Source organism: Ammodytes marinus (genome assembly GCF_949987685.1).
Source record: "Ammodytes marinus genome assembly, chromosome: 6".
Classification (NCBI taxonomy): Eukaryota; Metazoa; Chordata; class Actinopteri; order Uranoscopiformes; family Ammodytidae; genus Ammodytes; species Ammodytes marinus.
In genome coordinates, this window is record NC_137235.1 from 31,747,202 (window position 1) to 31,767,111 (window position 19,910).

At 42.6% G+C, this 19,910-nt stretch overlaps 1 protein-coding gene across 4 annotated transcripts in view; it reads right to left on the bottom strand.

Moving 5' to 3' along the window:
• The window catches only part of LOC307251581 (uncharacterized protein), a 124,997-nt gene that overhangs the window by 25,943 nt on the left and 79,144 nt on the right, over nt 1–19,910 (bottom strand). For all 4 annotated transcript variants that reach the window (XM_080028956.1, XM_080028955.1, XM_080028953.1 and 1 more), the window contains exons 9-10: nt 5,363–5,469; nt 4,607–4,918 (exon numbers count right to left, since the gene is read on the bottom strand). In XM_080028956.1, coding sequence (XP_079885082.1) covers nt 4,607–4,918; nt 5,363–5,469 — 419 coding nt within the window. The remainder of the gene's footprint in view (nt 1–4,606; nt 4,919–5,362; nt 5,470–19,910) is intronic.

Genomic DNA, 19,910 nt, shown 5'->3' on the forward strand with positions numbered 1-19,910 from the left:
GCCTAATGATTAAACAAAATTAAATAAAAAAGAATGGATCGTAATTTAATTTTGAACGTTGATGTCAGACTTATGCAGGAACCTTTTTGGGGAAATGCATCAAAGACACGGGGTTTAAACTCCTATTAGAGCTCAGCTCCGCTCTGGAAACGTCAGCAAGACGTTTCCCATCAAACATTTGGCTCCCGCAGCCCGTGGAACTCAACTGCTGCGTCTTGCTCCAGTGTCTGTGTCCGTCTTGATCCCGCGGGACTTCAAAGTCTCATGCAGCCGGGCCGCAGCCAGCCGCAGGTGCAAATCGGACAAAAAGTCTAACCATGATGCTGTGCGCTCATCAAGATGCGCGTCATAATTGCACAGGTCTGAGCAAGACGTCTCCTCCTCAAATGAGCCTAACGTCTTCTACTGAAACACTCTTCCTCTACAAGCATACCTCTACTACCATATCACCCACCACTGCTGAGTGAGACTTTAATTATAGGCTGGGGGAGGGGGGAGGCTGCTCCAATTTGCCAAAGAGGAAGGACACTGGTGTGGCTAAGTGATAGTTTCCCCTCATGTACCGCCTCTGAAACTGCACTACATCTTATTGTATCATTGACATGTACAAACTCGTCCCCCGTGTCTGCCTTTAAAGTCCCATCCCCTATGAGTGACACACGATGGATCCTACCTAATTATCACAAACACTATAATTAGAGGGAACACTCTCTTAAATACAGGTTGCTTCCAAAAAATATAGTCATTAGAGCAGGGTCTATCCAGAGAGTGGACATTGATTTTTTGGGGCACAAAATAACAATCTCTTGGGATTAGATATGGGTAAACAGGCCAGTTAGTGTATAGCTGTCTAGATATGTGTGGTAGCTAAACAAGCTAAGAGGAATCTTGTGTATATATGTGCAGTCCCTGTTGATCACCTATTATGCAAAAGACCCATTTTCATGGTTTCTCAACATTAATATGGGTCCTCCGTGTATCTATAGACTCCATAACACTCTTTTTTTCTCCAGCTTTCTGAAAACCTGTTCAGTCAGATTTCTCTCCCCGGATGACATTATTTGGAGAAGCCACGCCCCTTCATTAGCACTACCTCCACCTGTGAGTAGCCATACCCCAAGTCCCCCTCAATCTTAAGGCCAGGACACACCGGTCCGACTACCGACCGTCGCCAGAAAATGGAGTCTGCCAATGCAGGCAGATTCCTTCTCCACGACGCGGTCAAAAAAATGCGAAGAACACACCGAGCCGACTACCGACTTGCCGTACGTTCTGCGCTTGCGCCGGATGACATTAAGTAGCTGTTATCATAATGTAGGCTGTCATTATAATGGAGAGAATACATGCTACAGACACACACACACACACACACACACACACACACACACACACACACAGTGGTGGCCTTAACGATCTGGGGGCCCGTTTCAAGACCTAGTGTGGGGCCCCCCCATCTTATTTTTTTGATACATATTTCTTGTGAATGCTGTGCACGCTGCCCGCAAAAAGAAAACATATTGTAGAATCCAGTTGGTTCATAGACGGTTTATGAGATGATGGGCCACTGGGTGCAGACTCTTAAAGGGCCCCCCCACTCCTACCTATCCAGTCAGGTACACTGACTTTTCCGCACATATACAATTAATGGTAAAAACATATTAAGGAAGTCAGTTTTTCTCACAGGATTTAGGGATACTGTGGGAGGGACCCTGGTCCTTGTTAGGGGGTCCGGGGGCATCCTCCCCCGGGAGAAAATGTGTGCCTTTTGAATTAAAATGCATCAATCTGGTAGCCTGGCATTCCCAGACCTGCCACTAGGCGCTGGCAAATTAAATTTGCTGCGCGTGTTGGTCTGGAGACGCTCCGTTGAAGCTTATCAAGACTACCAGAAATCTGGTATAACGTTTCAATTGGTTCTATCTAATATGGGCGCGCCAGAGCCCTTTATATGGTGCTCTGGGGAGGACGTAACCGGATGACGACAGTGACGTGCATGCGACGTCGAAGCTGTGATAGTAAACATCAAAGATGGCTGCGGATATGTTGTGTGAGTTTGAGACTGCTTTGGCCTCGACCCTTAACGAATTGGAAGACGGGACTCATAGCTTTCACTAGCAAGTAAGTGGAATGTTCTGTTTTGCCGACCGACAACGGCAAACGTTTAATTGAACAGTTTAACAGCTGTTCGCTAAACGAACGGGGCTTACGTCACTTGTGCATCGCTCTGATTGGTTGTAGTGCTATCCAACTGCGTGCAGTGGCATTTGAAATGCACGAGTAGGAGCCGCCCCTTGAGTTGGAAATTACTATTGATCGTCGCCAGACCCTCTATCGTTCAAGATGTCAGGGTCAGGATTTCCAGGCTATCAATCTGGTGCACTTTGAGGGGAAAATTTAGAGACTATATCAAATCCTGAGATGCAGAAGGAACATTATTTTTCAGATTTTTCTTAAGAAGGCTGCACTCTTTACTCTGCAACTGTAAAAACAGTAGATTGGTCAGCAGACTCATGTTCTATGATGGAGAGACTCATTTCAACAGATACAGGGTGGATAGCTACTTTTTATGAACAGTATAGAATTTACAGATAGAAATCTTATTACTGTATGTGTGTGGGGGCCCTAAAGGCTCATCATGAAGCCCCTTAGACAGAGCTACTAATGCTGTTTTCTTATGCTTTTGTATTTCTCCCCTACTAGTTGAGGGGCCCATGATGATTTATTTCCTTATATTTAGGCTTATTCCTTTTTGGACCCTGTTATTGACATGAGTGACTGAGCTCTTTGACAATGCGACATGAAAAGTTACTATGAGTATCTCTGGCTTAGTATGCTCAAGAATTATTTATCAAATATTTGAGGGTGGGTTGGGGGCCCCCCAGAGGAAACATAGCTAAGGCCGCTACTGGACACACCTGTGGCCGCTCCTCGCCCAAACTACCTTGACTATTTCTGAAAACATGTGAAAAAGTCATGCACGGACAATCTAATGTTGTGTGCTGATTGTGTTTAGCCTACATAACAATCCAAACATTCTCTGATTTTATCGATAGCTTCCTAAATCATCTTTGACAAAAGTGAAACTAATATCTGCTCCGCTGCCGTGGCAGAGCAGAGACGGGCGAGCCCTCCACCAATCAGATTGCTCGGGCTGAAAGACTTCCCGACGCCGATTGAACATGTTGAATCGGCTGAAAAAAAGCGCAATCACCGAACACACCAAACAGATTTGTGTCCCCGCGCCCTCCAGACTCTCCGACCATGTCCGACGCCCGATTATCGGGCCGGTGTGCCCTGGCCTTAACTGGCAGTTAGATTCAAATCGACAGATAGATTCAGGGGCCAATCAGAGTAGACTGGGCTTTCTGGAAGGCGGGGCTTGAAGAGCCCTCTAAATCGTAGCATTTCAAACAGAGGCTGAACAGAGGAGATTGACAGGAATGTCACTGTAAGAAATATTAAAGGTTATTTTTGGACACTACAGCATGAAACCTTTTATGAAGACACACAAATTAAATTTTTCGAAACTGAAAATAAGCATAACGTGAGTGTTAAAGAGGGTCCGCGACTATAAAGGACCTGGCCGTATCACTGGCATGAGCCGATCATGCGCTCGGTGCATGCTCATGCGCTCGGTGCATGCTCATGCGCTCGGTGCATGCTCATGCGCTCGGTGCATGCTCATGCGCTCGGTGCATGCTCATGCGCTCGGTGCATGCTCATGCGCGCGCTTATTGATTAGGAGCGGAGCCGTTAACTGACGAGGAGGAGAGAGAGAAAAGGAGAGAAAGAAAGGCAGCAGAGCGATCGTGTTTGCGGACGGAGTTTGGAGTTTTCCCCAATAAGAAGTGTGCGTCGTTGAAGATTTGTAGGTGACGATAACCTGAGTTGTTTGTATGTTGTTGTTAAGTATCTAAGCAACTGTTGAATGTTGTAAAGTCCCGTTTAGAGCCTCGCGCACTTACCGTCTTTGATGCCGTTTGTATTAGATGTCAGTTATTTTTCCCTAGTACTTTACCGGGGCATTTATGCTGTTAGGCGAATGTTAGCATCTTCTGTTAACTATGTTAATCCCATGTGAAGGCCTACTGGCATTAATGCATATCCTGTAATTGAATTGTATAATCATTTTCCCTATGTTAATCACTTAGACTTTCATGCTAGTTGTAGTGTGCATGCATTATAGAAATGTATGGTTATTATGAATGTGGTTATGACGTGATTATTTGTTTCCCTTGTTTCTGTAGACCACACACACACCCATACAGATACCCTCCAAACCCTACAAACTAAATAAATCTGCCATTACGTTGGACAAACCAAGAAAGCAGTATTCCAGTGTTTTGATTGACACTCTGTGGTGACAGCTATTATCCTATAAACCTTCCCTCATCTACAGTGAGCTTTAAGTTTTCCTACATAAAACACATTCTCAACAACAGCTGCACTAGCCAAACAGTGTGCTCCTTGTTTTGATATAGATGACATGATTTATGACAATAGAACCATTAGCTGAACATTTGTACCCCTTTGAATTTTGAAAACAGTACTGTAAAATAATGGGATGGAGTGCTTTGTAGACTGCTTAGTGAAATAAGTGAAGCACCTGAGTGAAGAGATGCTGGATGACTGTAGCCAGAGCCTCCACTCTCTTGTTCCCCTGGAGGAGCAGCTTCCTCAGCTGGCTGATGGCCTGGTTCTTCTCTTTGCTCTGGGTGTTGGTCCCTCCTCCGGTTGGCCCCCCTCTGGAGGCATGGTGCAGGCGGGAGGAGGCTGCTGCTTTGAGGCTGGAGCGGGACCCTGTTCTAGCTTTAAAGCCCAGAGCAGAGGCTCCAGTGTGGGGGGTGGAGGTGGTATCAGTGGTGGGCACTGGGAGAACTGGAGTCAGTGACACAGTAACATCCACCACGTCCGCTACCTAGCCATAAAAAGATCACAAAATGTCTTCAATAAAGTTTGTAGGAAGATTCAAGATGGATTGATTTTTCCAACAATTAGAGCAGCAGTCATTGGCAATACAATTCTTAAGTCCCAGGCTCCTCTCAACAAAAAAAGAATATAATGTATAATAGAAACACACAGTGAAGAAAGCCACCAGAAGGAATGATTTAGAATAAATGTGTTGCTACTCTCTGTGGCTCTTTGATTCAATCATTTAATTGATGAACTCAACTTGTATCCAGTTTGTGCAAAACTTAAATGTTCAGTCAGTGAATCTGGAGAATGCTTGTGGTTGATATTCACTGATTTTGAAAAAAAAAGTGAAACGTGAAAAACACACCGTTTACCATTCTAGATTGTGGCCCAGGACTTAGCTGTCCTTGCATGTCCTTGATCAGAACATTGTAAAAGGCAGACATACCGGCTCAGGTGGCGGTAGTAGCTGGGCCTGGTGGCTTCCCCCTGTAGGCGAGCAGCTGCTGCTGGGGCTGTGGGTGGCTCCTGCCTCCCGCGGCTTGTTCCTGTCCACTGGGAGAGAATGAGGTCCTCTTAGTGTGTGGCTGGCTGGCATAACATTCAACATAGTGTCCACACACTCCACACACACACACACACACACACACACACACACACACACACACACACACACACACACACACACACACACACACACACACACACACACACACACAATACGCACTCAGTCCATTAACAGTTAAGTACAGACAAGGATAAGAAAACACTTATTCATCCTCGCAATAAAATAACCAAATATGAAAGAATATGAACGAGCGTGCGCACACACACACACACACACACACACACACACACACACACACACACACACACACACACACACACACACACACACACACACACACACACACACACACACACACACACACACACACACACACACACACACACACACACACACACAGGTAGGTCAGTCTGGGGTCTGGACCGGACCACCACAACATCCAAACACAGAGAAGATAAAAAAACACACAAACAAACATGTCTGCTACGCTCCCTCTCATCGGTTAAAGGAAAACACGCCCATCTGGGCTGAGACCGATGCATCATGGGATTGCGAGATAATGATGGGCAGTCTGTGTGTGTGTGTGTGTGTGTGTGTGTGTTGAGTATGCATTAAGGAGTGCATTATAGAGAAAAAGCTTTTTGAGAGTGAGACAGAGATTAAGACACTTCCTCTCTTCCTCTCCTTTCGGTTCTCTTGTCCTCCACTCCTTCTTCCACTGCAGCCCATCTCTCTCTCTCTCTCTCTCTCTCTAGTATCTTCCTTCTATTCTTGTATCCATGTATTGTTAGTCTGTCAGCCTCACTGCATCCACACTCCCTCCCTGATTGGAAATCAAGCACGCCATATTTTAGAATAAACTTTACTACCACCACAGTCAGTGATTTGACAGATGTCTCAGACTGAAAAGCTATACACAAATAACAAACATGGCTCCAGGTTCTCCTCACCAACACACGGGCGGCTTCCTGACCAATCAAACTTGCTACAAAGACTTTAACGGTGTGGAAAGCTTCTCGACAATTCAACACCAACCAGTGCACTTTGGTTTGACGTCAAATAGTAGGTTTAGTTACTGCACAGTATGTGGACATATGAGAAAGACCAGGGGCCTCATTTATAAAGCTTTGCGTGGGATTCACGTGGAGGCTGGCGTATACGGAAGAAACTCAGGATGTAGGCGCGAAGAAAAAATATTCTGATTTATAAAACAGTGCGCACTCACGTCCTACGCCTGTTTCCCTTTATAAATCACAATCAACTCTAAATGTGGCACTGCCTTTGCGGGCTTCACGTAACGCCCATATTTAACCATACATAGTCATTGAGACGCCCCGAATTAATATCATTTACTGAGTGCATGAAGGCGGTAGTGGCAATCGCCGACTGAAAGGGAAATGGAAAAATAGACTCCACACGGTGTGGATCACTGCGGTCACGCCGAAGTACCCGTTGGAGAAGTGGCGACCAGGGAAAATATAGTTTGGTGGCACAGTGTGAGGGTAAAGGCGTCATAGTGCAGCCTGTGGAAGTCAAGTAACCCTACTACTGGACAAGACAAAGGATACTGCAATAAAGAGTTCCTCGTAGTCTATTTAAAACTTTCTTTCTTTATTAAATGAAAAAGATACAAAGCAAAGGGAATCTAAATAATGCAGAGAGGGTCCGTTCTTTATTTGCTAGGCTAAATACAGTTTACTAAACAACTGTAAGCAAACATACCTACACTCTAAAAAGTATATTTTTGAAAAGTTGAAGTAACGCACTGTTTAGTCTGACTCAGTTTTCTGCTTTAGCGATGGCAATCTACTTTTGTGGATTACATCAAATTTAAATTGTACTTTATTACATTGACCTGACATTGACTTGCTTTTATTATGCAAATGAGAGCGACTCAATTAGGTTTTCCTGTCTAACGTCAATACGTGGACGTTTATTTGTTGTACGTCAACGTCTTTTTCAGCTAGAATTTTCCTGTGAAGCCGCCATTTTTTCTGCACATGTGAAGTTTATACCATTTTCTTCATTAATCCTCATCCATCCACATCTTAACTACGAAGTGTTGTTTACTTTATATCCTCTGGTTAAGTTTACTTAAAGTTGAGTTATATTTACTTGGAAATGGAAAGTGCAGTTAACATAATTAAACCAAGTTAGTCTTACTTAACTGAAGAGTTGTGTTACTCAGTAGAATTAAGGAAACGGATTGCCTTAGATAAATCAAGTAAGCACAACAAAGTGTATTGTAGAGACGCCCCCTTTCCCACAATGACTTGCACTGGACTAAACCTTTGTTATGTTGCTATTTGCACCCTCGGTGAAGGGGATGTTTCATTCCATTACCTCACTATGCATTTTGTTTAAATAAAATATCTCTTTGTGAACTAACCGTTGTTTTTTGGTTATAACAAAATGGTTTGTGGAACTCTTGGAGACAAATTACAAAATAAATGAATCATTCCATTGAACTTGATATATTGTAACAAGTGTCTTGAAGTAACAAACAGAAGCTGCTGTCTATGTTTAGCATTTTAACAAATAGGGGACATAGTAAACTTATATTGGGTTGAAACACATCTGCCCAATGAAATATAACATCCCCTTCACTCACGGTGCAAACAGCAACATAACAAACATTTAGTCCAGTTTCTTCCTTTTTTTCATTAACAGTATAATCCTGTCAGTAAAATAGTAAAATAATGTTAATTTAACAGTAATATAAAGGCAACCCTGCTGCCAGTTGATTAATGTTTTTTTACAGGGAAATTTCTAACAGTGTATGAGAAATATGTTGCTTAACCGACTGTTATACACTGAAATGTGTTACCAATTGCCTTAATTCAATTAAGTTGGTCCAACTATTTTCTTTTAGGTTCTACGGAAGCAATATTTTACTTTAGGATTAAACAAGAAATTGATTTATGTCAGAAAACACTGACATTTTAAGTTGTCGTCCCTTAATTATAAATTGGATTAATGCAAACTTTTGATTTGAAAATAAACAAACTATTAAGTTGATCTGACTTGAAACAATTGTGTAAGTGTAACTTACATTCTTTATTTCAATAAACTTAATTCAATTGTGTGTTACCAATTGCCCTAATTCAATTAAGTTGGTTCAACTATTTTCTTTTTAGAGTGTATGTCAACCAATGAAATATCTATTGGAAGCATGGAAGTAAGACTGGCTGTTCAAACCAACAGAATTCTGACATTCAGAATTCTGAAGTGTTCACCTCAACATCATTTAAACCCATATTGCATAACTTTTTTCCTATAAATGAATGTCGGTTACATTCAGGCCATCGCCAAACGAGTTAACACAAAGTTGATTAAGCCTATCAGCTCCACAAAACTCTCTCTGTATTTCTCAGTATGGCAGCGTTAACAAACTGTGTCCCCCCCCCTCCCCCGACACTGGTGCAGGAGCTCAGAAACATCCCAAGAAGAGCCCAAGAAATATTTCAGTTGTTGATTTTACGCACTATAGCATTAAAATGTGTTATTGAATGGGAGGGTCAACTCATCTCATGTCTGTAGAGTGAGACATGTGATGGTAGTGATGGTGTGTACCTGGAGTGTGCCATGCAGTCATGCAGAGCTGCTGGGCCCAGACTGGGAGAGAAACCACATGTTAGCATGCACAACATGTTAGCACATGAAGAGGACATGAGAATATACACAGTAAGATGACTTCAAGTGATAAAAGTGTGTGTGTTCAGAACACTAGGAACCAGTAAGGGAAAACCAGTGAAGGACTGCAGTCGGGGAGTAGAAGAATACAAAATGTCATGTTGTAGGAGGTATGGGGGCTTTGTGTCAAGTTGTTGTAAAAAAATGAGAATGCATTCTCTCAAACAGGCTGCAATGTACTCAAAGTGCATTCTAAACACCGCCAACTCAGAGAGCGATTTGTGTTGGATTTATTGGTAGGCAACTTTTTCTCAACAAAATAAAAATGTGCCAGTAAAGCAGGAAAACACAGGGACAGCTCACCACCAAACAAAAAATAAGTTTTAGTGGTCCTACTCTCCTTAATCTGCTGTATTCATATTATTCAAATGGGTCACAACATGTATAATCTAATACCTGTTTATAAAGCCGGTGAAGGACTTGTTTAAAGAGAACATTTTATATTCAACCACATTAAACCTGCAGTGTGTAGAATTTTGGTTTTTATTTCCTAGCAGATTTTGTAGAAAGTAATTATAATATCCATAAGTACGTTTAATTTAGTTCATAATAGCTGAAAAAAATGTTTATCATTTTTTTTTCCCTTAGAAAGGGTCTCATATATGTCCATAATTCTCCATATCTTGGACCAAGGCCTACTGGCCGCCATGTTGAAAGCGTCATAGTTGGAATGTCATCAGGTGCATTGTTTAGAAATTAGAATTGTTCTTGTCCTTGAAGGCCACTGTAGCTTCTGTTATTATTCGAAAGGGGTGGGGTTACCCAGGGAGTGTTGCATTCTAGAACTTTGTAGAACTTTGTAGAACTTTCTTGATGATGTCATATTACACACTGCACTGAAGGATGAAACAAACTGGAATACTTAAAACTAAGACAGAATACAGCGCATGTGAACATGCCATGAAGTCAGGTTTATCTAATTGAGGTACAGTGTGTGTCTGTGCCCTCTAGTGGCTGGGTTCAAATATAACAGAAAATGATCAGAAATGAATTCTTATGGCCTTTAAAATGATGCCATCAATCTGGAGATGATATAACCCCCAACATCATCACTTAGTTTGATGTGTATAACTGCACACATAGAGGAATACAGGCAGCAAACACTTTCTGCAACAACATAAGCAACTGTGATGCAACTGTACATTTTGATATTCAGCCTCCAAATGCAAGTCGCCACGGAAACAATGATTCAGAGCATGTCATGGTGGAAGAGTGTATGTCCAGTTTACATGCAAACTAGAACATCTTGTCACCTAGCAACAACAACATGTGAGTCATTTATGTCCGCCTGTCAAACATTCATTTTATCTATAGGATGAGGACATACAGAAAGACCGTGTTGTGGTCACAGCTGGCTGCTGTGTGTTTCTTCCGCCTGTGCCACTCCCCCTATGTGTCTCAACTCACACCTGGCCTTCATCTGCAATCTGCTCACCTGCCCTGCGTTCCAATCCCCATACTTCCCTACTATTTAGTATGCCAGAAAAAGATTTAGGCTGTGTTCGGAAAGCCATACTAACGTCCTACTCATACTCATTTTGACTTCAATTTGAGTATGTGACGGTTGGGTATGCGAGAAATTCCCGGATGAGTACTAATTTCCGGGGAGATTTTGGGTATGGATCGATTGGATACTTTTCCTACTCAACCGCCCCACAATGCACTGGGTCAATTCTACCCGCCCAGGAAAATGAAATATTTTCGGGCAAGTTGCTAGGCAACAACATTGTTTGGGGTCCGCGATCTGACAACTGTACGTGCAGTCATTCATAAACTCTTACAATAGATAAGAGATGAAGATAAATACATAACAACATTAGAGTCACTAAGTGAAATGAGTGATGCCAGTCTGATAGTGGAGAGAGATCAGAACTGAATGTTGGTTCCACACACAGCGGCTCGTCCAGCTCAACTCACAGACAGCTGAGTGCTGATGAGCCGGACAGACAGCGTCGGAGGGATCCTCCGCCTCGAAACATAATTATAAAACAAGAGGTCTTAAACACAGATGATGAACACAGGACTGTAAAAATCTAGTTCAATATCTAACCTGTAGAGGGCGGTTATACGCTAAACAGCGTCTAAACGGCCTGAATCTTATAAGAAGAAGAAGAAATTCTTCATCACTTGAGTATACTTCAACTGAAAACGTTTTGACGCACCTCGCATACACAATCGATCTTTGAGTAGACAGTATGCAGTATATAGATGGTGAGTATGTAGAATGTAGGACGCTAGTATGGCTTTCCGAACACAGCCTTAAAATGTCCCAAAACATGCACGTCAATCGTAGTATGCTGAAAATACATAAATGCCCCACTAACACCAATAGCATTTTGGAGTATTCGTCTTTATTCTTGACATTTCTCGACATAATGAAAAAAAAACTTCCTTATCTGATTTTTTTTTCTCTCCTATGGCCCTAAAACTCTTCTGTACTTTAGTATGTAGTGTAGTAAAAAGAAAAAGTATGTAATTTGGAACGGAGGTAGTGGTATCCCGTAATCCTTTACGGTGGCAAGATTTAAAGCAACAGGCCAACGACGGAGTGTTCACCTATAGTATAGTTGGTATAAGGTATAGTAAAGGAAGCTAAAAGGATAGGAGATCTGACTATTCGTAGAGGCTCCAGGTCTCTTCGCCCCTATATTGATTTCCGGGGTCTCAATAACATCACAGTTAAGAACAAGGATGCTTTGCCTCTTATCAGTTCCGCTTTCATGCCCCTGCAGGGCACCACAGTCTTCTCCAACTTGGACCTACATAATGCATACGGTCTGGTGAGAATCTGTGAAGGAGATGATTGGAAGACTGCATGCCTTTAACACCCCTCTCGGCCACTTTTGCCTCATTTCCACCGAGTAGAGTGGGTCGGGCGGTTATTTTGGCTTTCCATTTGCCAAGCAATAACGAGAGACCGCTAGCTTGACCACAGTTGTTCCACAGCCCGATAGTTTGACCCATATTCTGGCGGCAGCTATCGCAGTCCAGCCTTAACCCCACCCTACAAGTAAGGGTAGGGTCGGCAGTGGAAACACCACCAAGATTCTTAAAAGGGAGAATCATATCAAAACTGTTTTATTTGTATAGCCCAATATCACAAATAGACATTTGCCTCAGTGGGCTTTACATTCCATACAGTATGACACCCTGCCCTTACACCCTTAGCTCGGCTGAGAAAAAACTCCCAGTACCGGGATTAAAAAAATTGAGAAATCTCAGGGAGAGTCGACAAAGTAAGTGAGCTGTCCCGCTCTGAGCCACTCCGACCCGACCCGCTCTACTTGTTGGAAACGAGGCAGTTGAGTACCTTGTCATGCCTTTCGGTCTCACTAATGCCCCATCTCTTTACCAGAACCTGGTCAACGACGTCCTCCATGATTTTCTCAACCGCTCTGTCTTCGTCTATCTAGACGACATCCTTATTTTTTCTCGTAACCAGGCGGAACACGTCCGGCAAGTTCTTCAGCGGCCGTGTAGAATAAATTGTAGGGATGTGCATGTGGAACTAGTCCCTGTAATAACAAAGGCAGATCTGGATGGTTTCCTTGGTCTACCACATTTCTATCAATGACAAGGGAGGGGAGGATAGAAGATTTGAATAGAAATCTATTGAGCTGAATGTCCATTATCAGGATCATTGCAAATATAATCACCAGTGACAATAAAATGGTCCAGCCTGCTAACGTACAGTCCTTTATTGACTTCCTGATTTAGTTTGAATTGTCTCATGGGTTAATGGTTGGGGACTAGAATAAGTCATGCTAATAAATCCTTCTACCAAAAGCTAAATGTTGGTCATGTGATTCCAATATGTTTAATAGAGATTTTAGGAGCTTTAAGAATATTTGGTAACACTTAATTTGAAGGTGTATTCATAAGACTGTCATAAGACTGTCATTACAATGTTATGAACACTATGAATGGTTATGACTGTTGTCATAAAGTGTCATTCGGTCAATTATGTCATGTTTAATGCAACATTGACATTGTCTGAGATATCTTTGTTATGACAACCTGACATTATTACGCCTTTGCCTTGGAGACTATTTGTTTGTAAGTGTTGATAGTTTGTAATGTTAACATTAGCTTTCAGGTGTAAGAATGTAAAGTAAGCTACTTGTATGCTTATTTGATTGCACATGTGTCCAAAATTAAATTTTTGGGAACCATAATTGATAATAAACTTAACTGGAAACCACAGATAAATAATATAAAATCAAAAATATCAAAAACCATTGCAATATTGTATAAAAACGTGCAGCTCTACTAAAAAATTCAAAAAAATGTTCAAAGCCAAGATAATAGAAAAATATAAAACATTATTATGACATCAATACTAGGAGCAATACCAATATTGCTGCTGTGAATCTGACAGCTGTGTACATGCTTTTTTATGTATGGAGGAAATGTGTATATATACTTATATTTTAAATTTTAATTCATCCCTTTTATTTTATTTTTAATTTTAATTTTTTGTTGCTTCCTTGTGTTTGTTTATTTGTTGCTGTTTTTCTTTTCTTCTTCTTCTTTTTTTTATCAATAACTCTAAACGTAATAATACTAACTAACTAAAATCAAACTAACTGTGGAAATCAATTCAAGGAAATGTATTGCACTTGCATATAGAGGGAGTCCCCAGTAAAATGCTGGTATATATTTATATGGTAACACTGTGCACTAATATGGAATAGAATGTATGGAAAGTATATAGTAATGTATAAGTATAATCAAACTATAACTGTGCAATTCATTATAATAACTTAACTGCAACTAAACTATAAGTTGCATTGTTTTATATTTTTAGGCTATTGCTTTTTTTAGTAGTTGGGCGAAACCACTTCACTGGGGAGACGTCCCATTGAGAGAAACTGAGAAAACAACCACATATTAAGTCAGAAACAGCCTATAAAAAGAGTATTCAATTGATTTCAGAGGTAAGACTACCACTGTGACAGAAATGAACAGAACCGTTTTTAAGTGAAACATAAAGCAGACTGCACACTATGTAAAACAAGTGTCCCTTCACATGAGTTCTGTAAATCCAACACAGATGTGGTCCAAAGGTAAACTGCTGCTTGATCTCCACATACAACCTCTCTATTAGACAAGACTGTACATCACAGCTGAGCCTGTATGTCCCAGTCCAGAGAATACAACCTTTAATGCTCTCTCATCTGCCACCACATTAAGATGAAAAACAAACAAACAGCAGCCTCCACATCAGATTACACAGCTCAGTTGGCCAGCCCTTCAGCTGAACCACTGTGTGTCTCTGTCCAGTGTGTGTGTGTGTGTGTGTGGGGGGGGGGGGTACACACATGGGAGGATGACTAAAAGCCTGCTCTAACCCACATTCAGACAGGGCCAAGTCAGGGAAGTGGGTCTGTGGAGCTCAGATGGGCCAGAGAGAGAGAGAGAGACATACAGAAGTGATGCCAGAGCAGCCCGGATTAACATTTACTAAAGATGTTCTTATGTGCTGAAACCAAATGAGAAAAACACTGGCTGCAAATCGTGGGCTGCTGAACATTAAAAAACATAGGCTTACAGATGAATAAGACAGTTTAAATGGATCAAAATGATTTTCTGATTTCGTAGGGAATTAATGTTTGATTTAAGCCCTATTCACACGGTCAAAACGCAAAGGTTTTGCCCTTTACATTTTCGAAAGTTTCCACGTTCAGACGCATTTGTTATGACTTGACTCGTGCACATGGTTTCAGAGAAAACGGGACGAAATCGCTGTAGTACGCATACCAAGCCAGTAGTCGACGGTGACACTTAGCCTAGTAGATAGCTCTTCCGGTACAATTTGATGCATAAAACATTACTGTAACCGAAAATGAATACCACTAACGCTTTTGGTGTAAGCTTATGCCTCGTTTCCACCTAGTAGAGCGGGTTGGGTCGGAGCGGTTCGGTCCGGTTATTTTGGCTTTCCATTTGCCAAAGGTTGAGTAGGGTACGGATATAGCAAGTGGAATTCCGGGGTAAGCCCGGCGGCAGCGGCCCTAATGATACTGGCAAACACACTAATCAGAACCCCCAATAGGCTGTTTAAGTCCAACTGGGCAAATCTGCTCCTTATGAAAAGCAAAATGCAAAGTTTAACTCTCCTGTGTCTCTTTAACAGCTGCTTCTATTTTATTAATTCCAAATGAACACCCGACATTGGATTATTTCCAATGCTGTATCCTTACTGAACAGAATTCTTATTATTCAAAGGCCTGGCAGTATGGACCAATGTAGTGGCAATGTATTTAAGTGTCTCACATACTACATTTACACATTTAAAATACCACTGGAACAGCTTTATTGATGTGAGTCTTATTTTGTGCAATAAGTTTGTTCTACACTGACATGAAGCTAACGTTGTGTCCCGCTAGTTTTACTTTTGACAGGCTAAGCCCATAGAGAATTGTTTATATGCCGTCCTGTTTTTTTCTTTCTTTCACATGGCCACTATAAAAAGCATGAAATCTCTCCTGAAGCAAAAACAGCAATCACTCACAGAGGAAGACAGTCTAACATCATGCTTAATGCAGTCTTATACTGTATACTACTATATATAATACATTAAAACACCATCATCAGGCTCTACACGCTACTGTTTTACTCAGAAGACACAAGCCTTCCATCTTTCCACACTTGAACTGAAAGCCAGATGTGTCCTTGGCTGTGTGTGTGGTGTGTGTGTGTGGGTGTGTGTGTGTGTGTGTGTGTGTGTGTGTGTGTGTGTGTGTGTGTGTGTGTGTGTGACTGCTCCAGCACTATTACAGAAAGCTTCCACACACACACACACACCCCTCCCCCCCCCCCCCCCCCCACACACACACACACACTAATGACAAGACATCTACTGGCCCTATTGTAACACTAAATCCGTAGCCGGTGTACACAATAAAGTGAAAGCTCCCACAGTGGAGGAGAGACGCAGGCAACAATGGCGGCCAACGCCAGGCAGGGAAACAGGAGGGGAGAGGGGGAGCAAAGAGGCTGAACTGGTGTCAAGCATGTGAATCCATGACTAGATCAAAGCACCGCACCATTGGAGACAGAGCTTTTGCCATTGCTGCCCCACCCCTCTGGAACTCCCTCCCCCACAAACATCCCAAAACGCAGACTCAATAAACTCATTTAAAAGCCAACTCAAAATTCACCTCTTCAAGAAAGCATATGACACCTGACACCACCCATACCACACCTGACTATTCCAAACCTCATTTTGAATTTGTATCTTGTTTTCCGTTTTTTTTCTTTTCCTTATGTACTGTATATTCTATGTGATGTAAAGCGTCTTTGAGTGACCTCCAAAAAAGCGCTATATAAATCCTATCAATTATTATTATTATTATTAAATGTGAAGCTTTAAAAAATTGGCCAATCAACACTTTATTTAAAGGCAACCACACCATTTGCAGTCAAAGAGTTGGACGGCAGATTGATATGAGGGCATACAATAGACAATATAAAAGGTACATCTCAAAACATTTGAATACCATGGAAGAGCAAAATAGGAGCTATTTAAGTATGTCTTTTGTGTTGATTTGGATGATAATGGCCTACAGCTCATTAGAATATTCCTATTTTTGATTGGTCAAATGTAATATTTGAATATGTTGAGATGTTCATGAGCTGTAAGAAAGCATAAAGCTGCGAACACACCGCAATGGCCGCGCGGCGAGATTACAAACAAAGTCAATGTACTAGCGCGTGGCCGCGCGTCCACCCAAGAATTGGCGTCCAGCGGCGGGCGTTTGTGCGGCGCGTGGCCGCGCCTCATCGAAGCGCGTGAATCAAAGGCACTACCACTTGCGGCGCAGCCAACATATGCGGCGAACGCAGAAGATGAAAATATTTATCTTTTTGGTGTCGCCGCACCGCGATAGCCAATCAGCGTTGAAATTGCCCGGTGGTCTGCAAGACGAGGTGGACGTGTGGAGTGAGGACATTGGGCTTCCAATACATTCTGCAAATATGTGTATTTTGCATCTGTTTAGCTGTTGGTTGTACTTTAGCCAAGCTAGCGCCGGTTAGCATAGTGAAACTCACCCAGCTGTGTGCTGTTCCGGAGGATAATATGAACCCAAACTTGACGGCGGTGTCCGTGTGGAATTCCAATATAGTGCAGCGAAGTATCGGTGTTGTCCTCCGCCAGACCACGCACTTTCACTTTCAGGTAGGCTGATGTCTGCCTTTATTTTTGCAGCTGAGCACACACTGCTGTTGTTAATGTGTTTAGTATGTTGCTGAATTGCTGTTAATGTGTGTGTATTTGCGATCGGGGTGCGTCTTCATGCTGTTTTAATGATATTTGTGACAAGACTGCCGCTGGTTACACAGTGAACCTACATCTGTATTTTTTGGCACAGCTGGACCATGTTGTTGTTGTTGTTGCACCGTAAGTGTGACGGGTTTGATCTCGGCGTCGGCGTCAGGAATATATGGCCCAATATGATCAAGCGGCGAGCCTCTTGCGTTCACGCGGCCAACCGCCACAGGGGGCCAGTGCGGTGTGTTCCCAGTTTAATACATGAAAGTTTCACTTTTGAAATGAGATTACAGGGAGAAAAAATTTAACTTTTCCATGCTAATAACATTTGTGAGATGTACCTGTACATAAAAGAGGTATTATGTTGATAGATAGATGCACAGATACACACACCTGCTTGTGATGCTACACCTTCAAGACATGATCATTTCAAAACCAGTCATTCTTTTCAATTTTTACTATTTCTTGATGGAGGAGTGATTGAAAACAAAGTAGAAAGTAAACATTATGCTTTCAAGAATGTATAGGTTGTCTCCTATGCCGGGCGAGGTGTGGTAGCATCCCACCTAAACCCCACCCAGCCATTTGTATCTAGAAAGGTGCACATGGCCATTAGGAAGTGGATGGATGGATGGATGGAAGATGGCTGATGGAGGGATGGATAGATGATAAACGGATGATGGATGGATGGAGGGAGGAATGTATGGATGATGGATGGATGATGGAGGGATGGATGGAGGAATGGCTGGATGGATGAATAGCAACTATGGATCTCTTAACCTCAGGTAGCTATTGAGCATGGGGGTCACATATGGGTTTGGTGATCAACCTGTTGGGTGGTATTGCTGGACGTTGATGGAGAGATGGATGGTGATGAAAGAATGTATGGATTAATGTTTGTATGAATGTAACGCCATAGTAGACAGTGCGTGGTATCTATCCAGACCTGCGTGGAACACCACTGTGTTCTTCCTGCATCCAGACAGCAGCTGCAGGTTCCTAAACAGTCCTTTGGCCGTCAGCTTCACGTGGAAGTTGGACAGCGACAGCCTGGGAGACCATAACATCCTCCCTGTTTGTAGTCCAATACTCCTCGGGACTCTGGGTAGTGGAGTGAGGCCTCTAAAGGCTTAAACGTCCTCTTTGTAAGAACTTTGACGTTCAGCACTGTCTTTGCTTTTCTGGACTTCCAAGGAGTTCCAATAACGTAACAGTTTTTTCCTTCTTGTGGTCTATATATTCCAATGTTGTTGCTCCGTGACTGGTTTACTGTTGTCGTTATAGCTCAAGAAATGAGCTCCTAGTTGCTGTAAAGCCGAAGTCCTTACTCCCTTTAAAAAAGAGACTCATAAGGAAAAGAAGGACAACACTTGGAGATTGTGGCTGCTGGAATGAATCAAAGGAAAAAATGTAGAAAAGAAAGTCTAAAATGACATAAAAAGACAAAAGCTGGATTTTTTTCCATTCCAAAGGTAAACCCGCTCGGCCAAACGGTCAATAGAAAGCATTGAAAATACAAAGCGATGCCGCCAGCTGCCCTTCATCGGTTTGAAGCCACAGCAGAGTCCACCCATGCAAAAAAAACAAGGGAGAAGTGGTTTGTGTAGCTCTACCAATAGAGGACCAATACGAAGACAAGACAAGATGGAAGCAGAAATAGCTGCTGCTGGAGCGTGGTCCAGATGCTAGTGAATCATACAGCGAGAAAGATGAAGGGAAAATCTGTAGAACTGGTGAGGGAGGGGGAGAGAAAAACCCTCTACGCATGGGGATGATTAGTAGTCTGTCTCTGCTTGTACACACACACACACACACACACACACACACACACACACACACACACACACACACACACACACACACACACACACACACACACACACACACACACACACACACACACACACACACACACACACAGAGGGAGGGATGCTGGCGGGGAGTAGGGGGAGGGGGAGTGGGCGGAATCTTTTTCTGCAGCTGCAATTGGTTCGCTCTCAAACACTCTCTCCCTCCATTATGATTCTCACAGCTCTCTCTCCCATCTCTCTATTTGAATGTGAGAGAGTGAGAGATGAATCATGTCAAGGTTAGATGTGATGAAAGGACCTTTGGGTAGGGAGGAACCTCACCCTGTGTGTGTGTGTGTGTAAGGAGGAACCTCACCCTGCGTGTGTGTGTGTGTGTGTGTGTGTGTGTGTGTGTGTGTGTGTGTGCATCTCTCAGTGGCAGGTGTCATATGAGATTTATTCATCCCCAAAACAGACGCCTGGTGAAAAGACGGCTTTGTTTTGGAAGCACACACCCCCCTCCCCCACGCACGCACGCACGCACGCGCACGCACACACACACACACACACAGCTTTTCTTTCAAACTAAGCAGTTCAGACCAACTGAATTTTTATGACTTCGTGCTGCCGAGGTAGAGTGCATAATATGTAGATAGAAACATGTTTACTG